This window comes from Talpa europaea, assembly GCF_964194135.1.
Source record: "Talpa europaea genome assembly, chromosome: 14".
Lineage (NCBI taxonomy): Eukaryota > Metazoa > Chordata > Mammalia > Eulipotyphla > Talpidae > Talpa > Talpa europaea.
This window is the reverse complement of record NC_140082.1, coordinates 68,762,703-68,778,654: the sequence shown is the minus strand read 5'-3', so window position 1 is coordinate 68,778,654 and position 15,952 is coordinate 68,762,703. Positions and strand designations below refer to the sequence as shown.

Genomic DNA, 15,952 nt, shown 5'->3' with positions numbered 1-15,952 from the left:
GGTTGATGGTGTTATCCAGCAGGCAATGTCAGAGGCAGGGTCAGCAGCCAGTTCTGTGAAGAAATAATGCCAGAGGGCAGGGACCAGTGTTTCAGCTCTACAAAGGTCTTCCCAGGAGAGAATCCCAATGAATATGACTGACGAACTGATGTGACCCTGAATGTCTGACTTTCACACCAGGTTGGTCCATTTTTCTTGATTTGTACCCGTGGGAGCTCCAGTCAGATTAGTCCATTAACAATCCCAGCTGTTTGATAGGTGCCATTGGAAATGTACTAGTGTGTCCAACCTGACCTATACTGAAGATGGGCTTCAAAACTGAACACTAGGAGTCATGGTGGGGTATGGAGGTATCCAATCCTAGATCTTTTGTTCTGGTTAATGTCTAATCAAATTTATTCATTTTCAACACCATGATGGTACATTTTCAGTCACACACTGGTTGTTTCAAAACTGAACTGTACCAGTGGGCCCTGCCTGACCTGTACTCAGGTTGGGCTTCAAAACTGAACACCAGGAGCAACTTTGGCACTGGTGCAAGCTTGAGCCTAATTGGTGTCAAAAGAGGCACTCTAAGAGATCAGGAAAAAGTAAAAATCAATACAAAGTAAAAATCAAAATCAGGGCCTCCCTGGTGGCGCAGCGGTTGAGCACTGGGTTGCGAAGCTGCCCGCAGCCTCTGCAGCGCCGGTTCGTTCCCCGGCTGCTCCCCGGCCACCAGAGGAGGATCCCACATGGCGCACAGACCTCTCCTGCCGCCCGCTGCTCCCCTCAGCAGTGTACTTCGGTCCTTCTGCCTGCTCTGCTCCCCGCTCTGGCTCTGGTGAATTCTCTCACCCTCCCGCGTTTCTGACTGTACCCAGTGCATGTACAAAACAAACAAACAAACAAACAAACAAATAAATAAATAAATAAAAATACATGCCTCTTTAAAAAAAATTAAAATCAACAAAAAACTATAAACCAGAGACATACTACGGGGGTGGGGAGGGAGGGACAGGGGAAGGAAGGAGTAGAGTCAAAATAAGGGGGGGGGGTGCAATTGTATGGGGAATATTACCAAAACGAAAATGCATACATTGTGCAAAGATGAAAAAAGATGTAAGAATTATATAAAATAAAATATTTAAATAAAAAAAAGATTGTTCCATTTTCAATCCCATGTTGTTTCATGGGATGCTCTGACAAAATTTTTCTCAACCATATGCCAAAAATTAAAGTAAATTGTGTATATTCTTTCAAAATAAATTATTATTTATAGATTGAATTATGACAATAAATCATAAACTCAAAGAACAAATCAAATGAAAACCCTGTGTTAGTTTACATTCAGATTTATTGTTAAAACAGTTATCAGAAGAAGGAGCAAAAATATGAGATTTAAATCTTAAATTCTAATTATTTGCCAAAATTTATCCCTAAGGATTTTTTAAAGCTTAATTTTAATTTCTGTGTGCATCATCATGCATCATTGACTTAGTTATTTTTCAAGCATCTTGAGAATACTTAACCTGTGTGAGCTTTATTGTTATTATCCCTGGGAATATAAAAACAAATATGAATGATCCCTAATCTCAAGGGATTTACTATTCAACACGGCAAAGGGATATGTGAATAGCCATAAATTCTCCTTTAAATAAAAATATATGCAAAATTATGTGAAAGAATAGAGGATTGCATAAATAAGCCTTCTCAAAGAGTAACATATACTTTCCATAGAAAGTTAACTTTGTGGTTAACTTTGAAGTTAACTTTGAAGGACCCATGAAGGAGAATAAAGAGAATGAACAGTCCTAAAGGAAGAGATTTTTCAAAAACATCTCATAGGACTTCTTCAGAGACTAAGAAAAAACTAGTTTAGTTAGAAACAAATTATGAACAACTATGAATGCCTCATTAAGAAGCTTAAATATTTTTTTCTTTGCAAGTGAATAAGTGACTGGGATGATTCCCAGGTTTGAGACAGCTGGACAGCTGGATTAGACCAGTTTGGCGATCAAATGGAAGGTCCACATAAAATAGGAGGCAGTTTGGAAAACATTCAGGGAACGATAGAATTAGAGAGGTGTAGGCAGATTTTAAATAATTAATAAGGAAAAATTAATAACAGAGCATGTTAACCTTCACATATGCACGGAAAGGTTGGTGAAGGAGAAAAGTAATTCAGAGGATGAATGGCTGTGGAAGATTATTTTTGCAACAGAAACTCCAGGCAATAAAAGGAGAGTAATGTCCACTGGGATCTGGAACTTGAGGGAAAGTTTTGAGCTAGAGGCATGGATGTGAAGTTTTCAACACAGAAATAATAGTTGGAATTATAAAGTGGAGATTTCCTACAGAAATCAGATTAGAGCCCTGGGGAAAACATAACATTTGAAAGGATATTAAATATTTGAGAAGCAGCAAAAGAGGTTAAGGAAGAATGTTTCAGAAAGGCGCTTGAAAACTTGGATATTGCTTAGAGTCACAGGATATTAGAACTTAAAAAATTGGGACTAGTTAACTCTTTTAAATGTCCTAGCATTAAGGAGAGAGTAAGGACTAGAAAGTGCTTGTAGATTGCCAGTTAGAAAAGTATTGACAAGGATGTATAGAAAAGAGGAACTCTTCTGCACTGCTAGTGGGAGTGCAAACTGGTCCAACCACCATGGAGAGCTGTGTGGAGATTCCTCAATCTACTAAAGATGGAGCTTCCATACAATCCTAGTGTGTTTACCCAAAGGACACAGAAACATTATTTCAAAAGGGCACCTGCACCCCTATGTTTATAGCAGCACTGTTTACAATAGCTAAGCTTTGGAAACAACCCAAATGCCCAAAAAATAGATGACTGGATCAAGAAGATGTGGTATATATATACACAATGGAATATTACTCGGCAATCAAAAAGATAAACTCATGCAATTTGCAGCAACATGGATGGAGCTGGAAGGGCTCATGCTCAGCAAAATAAGCCAGAAAGAAAAAGAAAAATACCAGATGTTCTCACTCATAGCAGGAATTTAGAAAACCTAAGTAAGGGACCAGGAAAAAGACTAATTATAATAAAGTAAAAATCAAAATCAACAAGCAACTATAAACCAAAGACACACTATGGGGTGTGGGGGGGGAAAGGGAGTAGGATCAAAACAATGGTGGTGGAAATTGTATGGGGACTATAACCAATATGAAAATGCATACATTGTGCAAAAATGAGAAATGATGTAAAAAATATATAAAATTTAAAAACTTAAAAACTTAAATATATAAAATTTAAAAACTTAAAAAAAAGAAAAGTATTGACTTTTCCACTAAAATGAGAGAGTGATGTGAATGACTGGAGTTTATGTGTGTGTGTGTATATGTGTGTTTATGAGTGGATTTTTTTTTTAATTTGAAATGAGAGTGTAATTGTGTATATCTATAATATCTTTCCTCATTGATAGCCATTTCAAAGCTTTGGAGAGGTTATTTTCCTAAGGTAACTCATTCATGAATTATGATGTTTTCTTAGGCTTTCATCAAAGAAATTCAGACTGTAGGAATTAATTTGATTGGTTGATTATATTTATTCTTTTGCCCACATAAACACAATAAAAATAGTTTCAGGAGACACTGATATACATCATCTCCACTTTATGTTCATGGAAGGAATTATGGTTTTTATAATATAAATGTAGAATATGCATATCTAGCTGTCTTGGAATCTTAAATTGACTGTGAAAATTCCTCAAAGTATATCTTATTTTGTTAATAAAACTTTCTTTGTGCATTTCTGTGGAGTGAATGGGCTGTGAGGTGTGTAGGGCGTCTGTACTGAGGCCAGGCTTTTGGACTATGCAGCAAGTCCTCAGGTCTTACTGTCCTTTAGTAAACCACATTTTCTAGCATGTCCTGCAGTTACAAGGATTTTTGAGTCAAGACCTAATATAATCTCATTCCAAGTGTTTTCATAAACATTGGAGGTATAAATGCAATGTTTTCACTAAAATAAAGTCAGATTGTAAATGATAAATTGGAAATTCAAATCATATCCAGGGCCTGCCTAAAGACACTTAATTTTTTTGTTTGTTTTTAAGTAATCACAAGTAGCACTTTAGTTGATTGTTCCAATGTATTTTCAGGGGTTTTGGTGGTTGTGTGTACATTTTAAATCTCTGATTTTACAAAGGAGAGAATGCAGATCCAGAATAAGCTCCCTCAAATCACCTTTAATTCCACAAGCATCTAATACCTACTTCTATCTTTAACTGGAAACAGAGAAACCAGCAAATTTAAGGCTGACGCTCCCTAAACAGCCTTTGTGTAGTCTCCCTTCCCTTTATTCCCCCTTTCTCTGTGTGTTTCACCTGTTTCTTTTTTGTATTAATTTTTTTTATGAATGTGTGGACAAACATGATGGTGTTGTGTTTCCGTGAAGTGCGCTGTGAACTGGTAATAATGATTATCACGTCTACTTTTAGCTTATTGTTAGAAGACCCAGCTTCTGCGGTAGACGTTTGACATCCCAGAACCAGTCTGCATTTAAATTTCTTACAGGTCATAGACTCCAGTAAGGAATCAGACTACTCCAAGCAAGTCAGTTTGGAGCCAACAGGAAATGAATGTGTCTGCCACAGATATTTAGATCAAATTATTAATGTTTAGTGGCAGAAAGTGGCTCCCTTTCTCATTGGATTGAATGATGAGAGCGTATCTGTTTTCTTGACAAGATTGTGGTCTGTCTGGCATTTACTCTAGAAGGTAGATAAAAATTATTCTGTCTGCAGGCCACAGGGACATCTGGTTTCTTTTCTCTGTATCTATGACAGAGCATATCTCCCTTATTCATCTCACAAGCTGCCTTTAAACATAATCACACTGAACTTTTTGTATATGTTTGCTGACAATAGATGAGTCTGGGGTAGAGAAGGAAATGGCAGAGGAAAATATGTCTTTATTAGGAGAAAAATAAGAAACCAGTTTGTTTAGAATAACTTTTAGTGTAGAAGAGCCCAGTTAAATTAATGATACAATTTGAGAAAATGTTCATTTGTTTTGGAAAATACCCAAATAAAAATAATAATCAGACTTTAAGCTAGTATAAGGAAATTCCTATGATAAAATATTTTTATTATATCACCCACCTCTGTCTCTCTATAGCAGAAATCTTAATAATATTATCATTACCATGGACTCAAGTTTTCTGTGTTGAATAACTTATTACTAAGCTTAATATCTTAAAACTAAGCACCTCTTATAACTAAAACTATCTGCATGTAAATGATAAAACAAGTCATACATGTGTAGTGAACTTTTGTTGGTTTCTTTTAACTTTTATTTACTAAATTTAATACAAGTTTTTTTTTAAGTAAATTTAAATTTAAGCTTTATTACTTAACGTGTTTTATTCTCCCTCTAGTCATTTTTTACCCACGACCTACAAAACTATTTCAACTGAGGAATAATCTCATCCTCATATTCCTCACAGATTCTTTATTTTTTTATCCTGTGATGGTTTTCTGTAGCATCACAAAATCTGTCATTAAGAATTCATGTTGCCACGCCTCTATACCCTGATAAGCTTGAATTTCAGGTTTTACATTCATTCCAGCATTGCTCCTCATCTTTATGGACAACCTGTGAATAGGAAGGTGGTGATACAATATGGTTAGGTATGTAATACCTTAGAATCTTACACACTTAGAAATTTAAAACTGTAAAGCCCTACCTATCTATAAAGCCTGACTTCTAGCCTCCTTACTGTCCAGACACAGCTGCAAACCCTGAAGTGTGTGGGGGGTGGGGAATGAGAGAGCTGCATGGTAGCAGCTGAAATTACTGCCTCCATGCCCAGGAACTCTGTTCCTTTAGGTAGGTTTGAATTCACTCTTGTTGCTCTATTAGAAGCACATTTTTATTAGCATTCATCAAAGAGACACATGCTATGAGGAATATAGACCATCAGTATCATTTCATTTATTAAATTTTTTTTCAAAAATACTTCATTAAAATTAGTTTTACAAAGATGGTTCTTGAAGGGAAAAATTTTCTATTTTTCTGGGAATCACATATTAATTGACATGGCTATCTCTGATATTGCCAGATATAAGTTTGCTTTTGACAAAAATTGTTTTGCTCAAACTTGTTACCTACCTGTTTGCCAAACCTGATTTCATATGTTTTCTGGTTATTTTCTATAATTAAATTACCCCTAATAATTTTGGCCCTCCATTTAAGGGATAGTACAGGCTTTTGAAATTTATTCAGCATAGTTTTTTCCCTGCTATTTCAGAGACAATAAAAGATAGTATTAGCAGGATGCTAACATAAACATCAAATTTCATAGCCATTTAGTAGCCATCTCTTCCTTTTAAAAGATAATCCTACTTTCTTCTCTGCTTTTGGTGGTGATGGTGATGTTCAGAAACTACTAAAAGTGATGAGTGAAGGGTTCTTTTCATTCTCATATGATTTGTTGTTGTTTATATTTTCCTTCTGGTATCTAAATTGTTGATGGGAAGTTGCAACTGTTAGAATAACCTATCAAAAATGTCTCTTGAAAAATTTTTCTTCCCTTTTAGTTCTCAGGTAGAGTGAAGTCTTGATTAATAAATAAATGCCTTGGCAGTCCTCCAAGAGTGAATGCAGCCACATAAAAAGAATGCATTTTCATGAATTATGTGTGAGTTGTAGCTGTCTGTGCATCATATATGCATATTCTACCCTAATTGTATATAAACTCAAGTAAGGGCAACATTTGAAAGCCAGTAACTAACTTTCTTAGCCTAGACATGGTTTCTTTTCCTTCCATGGTGAGCACTTTCTTTCTTTATAAATGAAAATTGATGTACTTTTTACCTCTCTTTTCTTTTCCAAACAGAGAATACCATTCATTTTTATTTATTGTTTAGAATGTTATCACCACCATGCCTTTTCACTTAAGGTGTTTGATGTCTACTTGTGAGATGAACATCTTTCTCATCCTCGAGTTTAAAAAAAAAAAAAAACATTAGATGTCCTTGAGTGAGGGATGAGGCAGGAGGCAAAGAGGATAGAATAGGTACAGGTAGACTCAATAGGCTTAGACTTGGAGCTGAAATACTCCATCACCTTGACTCAGATGGAGAGCCCAAGTAGTAAGATGCTCGTCTCAACAACTGCTCAAGAATCCTATATTCTCTTTTCTCCCTCATTATTTTTCTGATTTATGCCAACCCTGGCAGTATATCTCACCTGCATGAAAATGTTCTTCTTTCTTGCCCACAGTGTAGAAAAATGTCTTGTTAGAGATTTATAGAGATAAAAGGGACATTTGGAATGAGCAGTCTTTGCTAGGAAATTTAGGATAGGATAACAGAGTCCGACATAAGCATATTTCAAGGCTTGGCATTTTGATTCTGATGTTTACACTGTAAAGAGAGAGGGATGGGGAAGCATGCTTGTTTAAAAACTCTGGTGGCTGCCTGATCCAGGCTTGAGGGAGAATATCTCAGTTTTAGGGTGCTGTTTCTCCAAGTATTGTTATCATCAGATTATCCTGGGTGCGTCTCAGAAGGACTAACCAAAATACAGAAAAGTGGGCTTGGTTTTAACAAATTCACCATGATTCTTCTGATACTAAATTTGAATAGCAGTTGTTTAAGAGTCTAGTGTTAAGGGCCTCCCTGATGGCGCAGGCCCGCTGCTCCCCTAAGCAGTGTATTTCGTCAGTCTGCCTGTTCTGTTCCCCACTCTGTCTCTGGTGAATCCTCTCACCCTCCCATGCATCTGGCCTGTACCCTGGTTCTTTTATATAAATCCTAAAAAAAGAAAAAGAAAATCAGTTTGAACTTGAATCTGTAGTAGTATGGGAATCCCATGGCAGCAGTAGAAAGAAGTCTGTTGTTCTTTAAGATCACTGTAGTATTTTTCTTCACTCTTGCTCAGTCTTTGCATGTATTATCCTGAGTGCAGTATTCTTCTTTCTTTTCATCTTCAGTCCCATTTCCCCTTCTAAGTACAAAATTCTTTTTCTAAGAAAGCTTTTCTCTTTGGAAAAATGAGAGCTTGTTCTCAATCGGCTCCAGAAAGATTTCTATAACCCTTAACTGCTAACCCCAGGAGCCTCCTCTTGGACATGGCAGAGCCACTACCCACTTAGGTGTTATTTGCATAGACCATTGCAATTTATTCATTCGTGTGTGTGTGTGTGTGTGTGTGTGTGTACTAGTTAATGTCAAATTTAATTGTCCACATATAATTGAGCCAAGCCTAATGTCTGACCAGGGGCTATTGCTCCATAAACGATTGTCAAGTGAATGAATAAGGCTTTTTGACACCATTTTCTTTAGTTTTTGTCATCTCTGCCATAAAGAATGGCTGGATTTGTATTTGTGTAAATTTAAGTATTTTAAGCAGTTTGTATTAACCTTGGCTTCTTGTAATTCTTCTAAAAAATGTATTTTAAGAACAAAATAAATGTAACAGTGAGGAAATTGTGATGTTTTGGGGATCTAAATACCTGTGAAGTACCTTTCTTAAAATGTCACAAAATGTTTTATAAAGCTCCAAATACATTTAAGGGAGGATTTACTGGATTTTAACTAAGTGCTGAAAGAAAAAATATTATCTTAAGTCCCTGTCCAAAAAAGTCCACTTAAATATGCGGGTAATACCTATTTCGGAGGAAGATGGGGACCCTGCTGCAATCCTTAGTTTGTTATAAAGAAAATACTTTGGTCTTCAAATGTTTTGGAGAAGACTTAAAAGCATTTTATGACTCAGATAGAAAGTCATAAAAGTGGTAACAATGTGACATGTCTTCTAAATTTCATCATTTTCTGGAAGTACTAACAATATCAATCCAGCAGGCATTTTTATATCCAAAAGTAATTAATTTGTAATGCTTTAATGTAAACTACATTAGTCTTGTGGCTGTTGTACTGGTTTGTTACATTATATTGTTTAAAAATAGGTATTCATTCCAGTATATAGGAGCTAAATTCTATCTTTTACTACAGGCTTCAAGAAATATATTTATTATTCATTCCTTTGAAGAAATACAATCTCAGGTCTGCACAAAATATCTTTTGTTAAGATAAGTCACAACCTTTTAAGTTTCTCTAGAAATACTCCATATTTAATATCCAAAGAAATCACAAACAATAAAACATAAATTAAAGTGATGTTATTTTCCTCCCTATTGTAACTCCTTTTATTAATAGAATTCCAATTCAGAGATCTCTTACTGTTTGTTTGAGTAAAATAATCATACATAGCTTTTCACAGTATTTTACAATTTATAAATAAGTTTTTAAATAAATATTTCGATCTTTTCAGCTACACGCTATAGTGTAAATAGTAATGCTATTGTATATATTACCAAGTTCCTTTACTATATACTTGAGGAAGTACAAGATCGGGAATATCGGGATATGATTCAAGATCAAATAGGAGAGCCATATGCAGAACATATTTCCAATTAACATCCTCTTTTAACTCTGTCTGTGGTAAAGTCACAGATAGAGTTTGTGTTTGTTTGTTTGTTTTTTTTTTAAATATTTATTTATTTATTTATACAAACCCTGGGGTACAGGCCAGAGGCGGGGGAGGGTGAGAGGATTCACCAGAGACAGAGCAGGGAGCAGAACAGGCAGAAGGACTGAAGTACACTGCTGAGGGGAGCAGCGGACGAGGCAGGAAAGGTCTGCTTTGCCATGTGGGAATCTCCCTGGCAGGCCAGGAATAGAACCAGTGTGTCAGAGGCTGCAGACAGCTTCACAGTGTGGCACTCAACCCACTGCGCCACCAGGGGAGGCCCTAGAGTTTGTGTTTTAAAAGAAGTTTAAGACATGTTAAAACATTACTGTTCATGGTGAGAGGTAGTGGTCTAGTTTCATTTTTTTGCATGTGGAGGTCCAGTTTTCCCAGCACCATTTATTAAACAAAGGATACAAAAACAGTGATTCAAAAGAGCACTTGTACACCTGTGTTTATTGCAGCACTTTATTCCAGGTAAAACCTGGAAACAACCCAAATGCCCAAAAATAGATGACTGGATCAAGAAGATGTGGTACATATACACCATGGAATACTATTTAGCCATCAAAAAAGATAAACTCATGCCATTCACAACAATGTGGGTGGAGCTAGAAGGAATTATGCTCAGTGAAATAAGCCAGAAGGGAAAAGAAAAATATTGGATGGTTTCACTTATAACAGGAATATAGGAGAACCAAATAGGACATCAATGTAAAAAAAAATAATTACAGTACAAACCACAACAAAGCAAAAACAGACAATTGTAAACCAGAGACATCCTGCAGGGGAGGAGGTGGGAGAGGGATCAGAGGGAGGGAGGGAGGAGCACAGGGGACTGTGGTGATGGTGCACGGGTGCTTTGGGGAAGGGAATTCTATGCAGCCTCAATCTGAGGGGGTGGGAGGAAGCAAATATTGTCTAAAAATGTGAAAAAATGATAAATGTTAAAATTAAAAAATTAAAAAATGTTAATTATCTATTTTCAGTTAAATGATTTTGTAATACTGCCAATTCTATTTATATCATAGAGCCAATCTCAGTATCATCAGCTAAAAATGAGGGCTATGTCTTTACTTTCTGGGATATAAACCTCAACTAATATAGAATGAAACACATAAACCAAAATATTAATGTGTCTGTATGCTGGTCTATTTGATATCCTTTCATTCCCTCTTAAGAGCCCTTGGATAAATTACCCTCTAGTGCCTGCATTCTGTGTTTTTTAAATCAAGTGTCAGATAACAAGCCTGTCTGAGCGGTATTATTTTTTCTTATAATTCAAATTCTTTATGAGTTATTGTTAGCAAATCTACCATGAAGTAAATTGCAGTGTTCTTTATAGGTCTTTGTTTAAATGTGTTTTCTTTCCACGCAGAGTAAAAGAAGCTGAAGAGGTATGTAGGCAGAAGAAGGGGAAATCACTTTATAAAATAAAACCAAGACATGACTCTGGAATTGTAAGTAATTAGCTTTTCTGATTTTTAACTTATGGTTTATCTTTGACTTTTAAACACTGTTTTCACAATATATACAAACTTAAATATATACATTGATGTGTATCCTATTACATTTGCATAAATAATAAACCTTTGACTAAATGAATTTCCTTTACCTATTGCCATTTGTCAGGAGTAGAGGACTAAGAAAATCTCAGCATTTGAAGCTTAAGAGTAAAATTAAAATTAAATAATTTTAAAAATTATGATAAATTTACTAAGAGAGTGCAAAACTCAGGGGATAAACTGTCAATTTATTCAGTATATACAGTCTCAGTCACAGCACAGGCTAATTTGAACCCAGAGCACCCAGAGTGGTTGTTACAATTTGAACTAAAGCATGATGGGAAGTGCCAGGTATAGTCATGTCCTTTGCTCAGACCAGAGAACTGATTTTTATCCTTAAATGGCTATGCAAAGTTGGCTGCTTAACAAGTCAGTCAATAGGCTGGTTGAGTTTTACAAACCAATCTAAAGGTTCTTTCTTGTCCTACTTCTTTCTCTAAAATAAAATTGGCAAAAATAAATAAATAATTTTTTTAAAAAATGGCCAGTTGTATACCATAGCAAGAAAGAACATGGTAAAAACTGATGAATTTTCTCCTGGAATACTATTAATGTTTTGTCGAATGTTTTAAAGGATTATCATTTCACACCACAAAGTAAGTAGATACTGTGGTTTTTTTTTTTATTAAATTTATTTATGCATACAAGAACTGGTGTGTAGACCAGAGGTATAGAGGGTTAGAGGATTCACCAGAGACAGAGTGGTGAACAGAACAGGTGGATCTACTGAAATACATGCTGAGGGGAGCAACTGGCAAGACAGGAAAGGTCTGCTGTGCCATGTGAGTTAGCTCCCTGGCGGGGGATCAAACTCATGGCTCAGTGGCCTCCTATAGCTTAATAGTGCTGTGTTTTTAAGCCCTGCACCTCCAGGGAAGCCCCAATGATGATATTTTAAACAGAAAATTAGGTTATACCTAAAAATAGGAACATTTTGAATTGGATTAGTTTAATGTAATCTAAATGGAAGAGATATTAAAATGATCCAAATGAGCATATGATTAAATAACCCCATTAAGTAAAATGTTGAAATTATATCTTTAATTCAAAGGCATTTTCCCTTCCATTTCCCTGTATCAAAATTAATCTGATCTAATGACAAATATATTACAACTTAGTATATTTTCTGTCTCTTTGATTATAGTACAAGCATAAAAATTATTGAGTGAGGAGCTATGATTTTTTTTATTAGTTCACATCAGTCATGTTGTGAGGGCAGAAATTAAATCACTTTAAACATGAAGTGAAACAGATGTTTCCATGTTCATATATTTATATGTGTGTTGAGAATTTGAATGGTAAGTTGGCATTCTTTCATATCAATAAGAAGCTTAAATTTTAAAGCTTCTTTTTCTCAAAAATATTTGATGGCTTGTCTTGGTAAAATTTTAAAAGATAAAAAATATATTCTATTCATAGTGTTTTCTTATACCTTTCCCCAGAGAATTTGATTAAATGAAAAGATGTTATTTGGGCTATTCTAAACTCTACACATCTTTTAAAGTTCTTTCTAACTATATTTTTTATCTGGTACATTTATTTTCAGAAAGCAAAGATAAGCATGAAAACCTGAACAATGAAGAGCAGATTAACAATGAATCATTGTAAACATTTCCACACAATTCAACTGACCTGAGGGTGGAAAGGAAACAGCATCATATGACAATATTTCTTCTTGACCTCTTGCATAATCTTTGTATTTTCTAGACAGTTCATTGTTCGTTAAATTTTACTGTGCATTCATGTAATAATGTAAAAGCAGTATACCAGTTGACAGCTTTTCTTTTTGTAAAAGTTTATGGTATTATACTGATAGACCAAAACAGCATGTTTGGAGGCAGTATCTGCATTAATTCTGAACATGCTAAATATAAACCTAAAATTTACTTTTGTGACAATATTCCTTATCACAACAAGATGCTTTCTACTGATGACCTATGCTCCATGCCACTGAATTTAGTTTGATGAGTAAAATGTTATTTCTAGTGCATTGTTTGTATCAGTTCATGTCTACATACACTTTTTCTATTTTAAAATTTGCGGATGATTTATATGTCATAATCACAGCTTTCCCAATTCTTGGATTGCTCTTCATGGCTATATATTTGTGGAAGAAGATTATCTCTTTTTATTGAAGTCAGGATGAATAAAATATTATAGCAAAAGCAGAAAGAATCTTTTCCTATGAATCATTTAATATAGGCAGAAATTAGAATTTTAAGCGTAATGAGAGTTTTTGTCAGTGTCATTAGAGGCTCTACAAAAAGATAAACTGCAACAAAGGTAAATCAAAAAGAAGGCGTGCCTCTCTATAACTGTTAATATTACCCTCCACAAAGAAAACATGATTCAATATTTTGAAGGAATTTAAATAAATGATGATTATAAACCAAACATGACTAAATGTTGGCCAAAAAATAAGTTTTTGCATGGATTGGCATCTACCTAGAAACTGAATTAAACTTAATTAAACTGCCTTAGTATTTTGAGATGATTTGGGCTGTTTTAATGTGTCATTGCAGGTGATCACAAGCTGTAAAATGAATATGTAATGATTCATTATCTGAAGGAGGCTAGGAAAGAATTTTATTTTATTAAAGGGGACAAGGTAAATCTCCACTAATTCCTTAAAGCTCAGCTCATGATGCATATGAAGGTTTTGTGAAACATTAATAGGTTTTTAAAAAATTATTTTCATGATATTTATTGGGGGTTTTGTTTGTGGATAAAGTGGAGAACTTATTGCAAACCAATTATGGAAAGCAACTTAAAAAGTAAAATGATATTCTGAATTATAACTTTGTTTATATTATATAAAATATGATCTCTTGCCATTTAGTTTGTAGTTCAAGTGCAAAGAAATAGTTGTGGGTTTTTTGTTGTTGTTTTATAGTCTTCCTGTCACCTTTCATCCCTCCAATGTGTATATTGCCATTATTCAATGAAATAATAGGGCATTTAACAAAGATTGCTATGTGCAATACTGTATTTAGTGTTTCTATTTCAATTTTTCTAGGATGTTAATTTATATTAAAATAAAATGAATAATAAAATAATTCAAGAAGTGCCTCTTATGTGCATATAGCCCAGCCATCACATTTGACATTGGAGTGGGGAATAAGTTAGCTGCACTTGAAAATTTTTGAAAGTTGTTATTTCAGTCTTTTTTTTTAATATACAGTGCTATATTTTTTTATTATAAATTTTATTTTTATATTCCCCATACAATTGCAACCCCCTTATTTTGACCCCAATCCCTCCCCTCCCCGCCTCCCACCCCCTATAGAGTGTCTCTGGTTCATAGTTGTTTGTTGATTTTGATTTTTACTTTCCTGTAGTTATTCTTTTTCCTGGTCCCTTATTTAAGTTTTCTAGATTCCTGCTATGAGTGTTATTTCAGTCTTAACAGATATTAATAGTTAAGTATTTGATGAATATTTCTTTTTAGAGATAAAATAATTACTACCTCAAAACATTTACAAAAGAGTTGAAATGTTTCTTACACAATTTTACAGAATAAGGATTCCCCAATTATGAACATCAATATATTATTTTAATAATTTTTTTCCTAAAAGTTAGAAATTAGATGCAGAAATTTACCAGTCCAGATCAAGTGGTGAAGAACCACTGAAGACAATAAGGCAAAGAGAAAAAATAATGGTGCAAAAGAGACAGATATAGAAGAGAAATTTAAGAAATGGAAACTGAACACTGTGTTAATGGAGAAGCATGAAAATGTTTCTTTCTCCTCATAAATAAACTTTGCATTTAGGTTTTATCTACTCAATATAATATCATTAACTGTGCATTTTCCATTTACCTGTGTCAGTACATGGTTCTAATAACCACACAATAAAAGGGAAAATAACAAAGCATCTTCAAAAAACTGATATCAATTTGCAGGGGAAAAGTTTAAAGAAAAAATGTTGATGCAGGATGTAAAGGCGACCTGACTGCGACTTCTGTCACCACATTGATTGCCAGGGTTGATTCGGATGATATGTCTGGCTAGGCGGGAAACTCCTTCCTTCCTCAGTGCTCCATGAACCTCCCTCCTGAAGCTGTGAGCTCTACTGAAGCGGGCAGCCTTCCCTAATAGAGATGGACCATTTTTAGGTCAAGGGTACCAGTACCTGCACCCCCCTATTAGAACCTCCAGACCAACTCTCAAAAATGTTGATTCATTGCAATTCAGAAATGAACATGAATTGTCCAATTCAGATAATAAAAAAAAAAACAACCACTAAGTATAGAGGGAATAGTAGGAGTTAATTAATTGAAGAAGGAAAAGAGAAATCTTCAAATGGGAATATAGTGCTCAAATGCATGAAGGAAACATCCTTTCTCTTATTAGTTGCAACTAGTTCAGATTAGATGGAGGGAACAAAACATAAATAAGAAAATATCAAAGATGTTATTAGAGACATAGTGGGAGAAACTTACATAATTTTCTAATAGTTTTGGGTCAAGAGTAGCTAAGACATAAATGCTTTTGTGCCAGCAACATTGACATCAACTGGATGTTTGTCTGAAATGTAATCTTAAAAGTTTTCTAGATAGTGGGAGGGAGGTATTGAGCTAAGGAAAAAAGGATGGAAAATAGAGGTGCAAAATAGTTTGTCACCTTTCATGAAGAATTAGTTCTATACAAAATATGAGGTGAGTAGTGATGAGGGAAAATATGCAGGATATTGTGCTAGATCTTTGAAATTTTTAATACTAAGAAACTGCATGGAATTATTGGTGGTAACATGGCCTCTTCCATTTAATAAGCCTTTTCTATATGTACCAATGTGATAGATATAGTGGAGATAAATAAATTTGGAGACCAGAAGATCTTTAAAGAGCCTTTGCATTTAAGAAATAGGAATTAAGTAAGATATTACTAGCAGAGATAAAAAGTTAGAAGT

At 34.7% G+C, this 15,952-nt stretch overlaps 1 protein-coding gene across 2 annotated transcripts in view; it reads left to right on the top strand.

The window, feature by feature from the left end:
* The window catches only part of FMN2 (formin 2), a gene marked incomplete at both ends in the record, with an annotated part of 335,919 nt that extends 323,304 nt beyond the window's left edge, over positions 1–12,615 (top strand). For both annotated transcript variants that reach the window (XM_084253323.1, XM_084253322.1), the window contains 2 exons: positions 10,856–10,937; positions 12,589–12,615. In XM_084253323.1, the coding sequence (XP_084109449.1) occupies positions 10,856–10,937; positions 12,589–12,615 (109 nt within the window). The remainder of the gene's footprint in view (positions 1–10,855; positions 10,938–12,588) is intronic.
* Between the last annotated feature and the right edge of the window lie 3,337 nt (positions 12,616–15,952).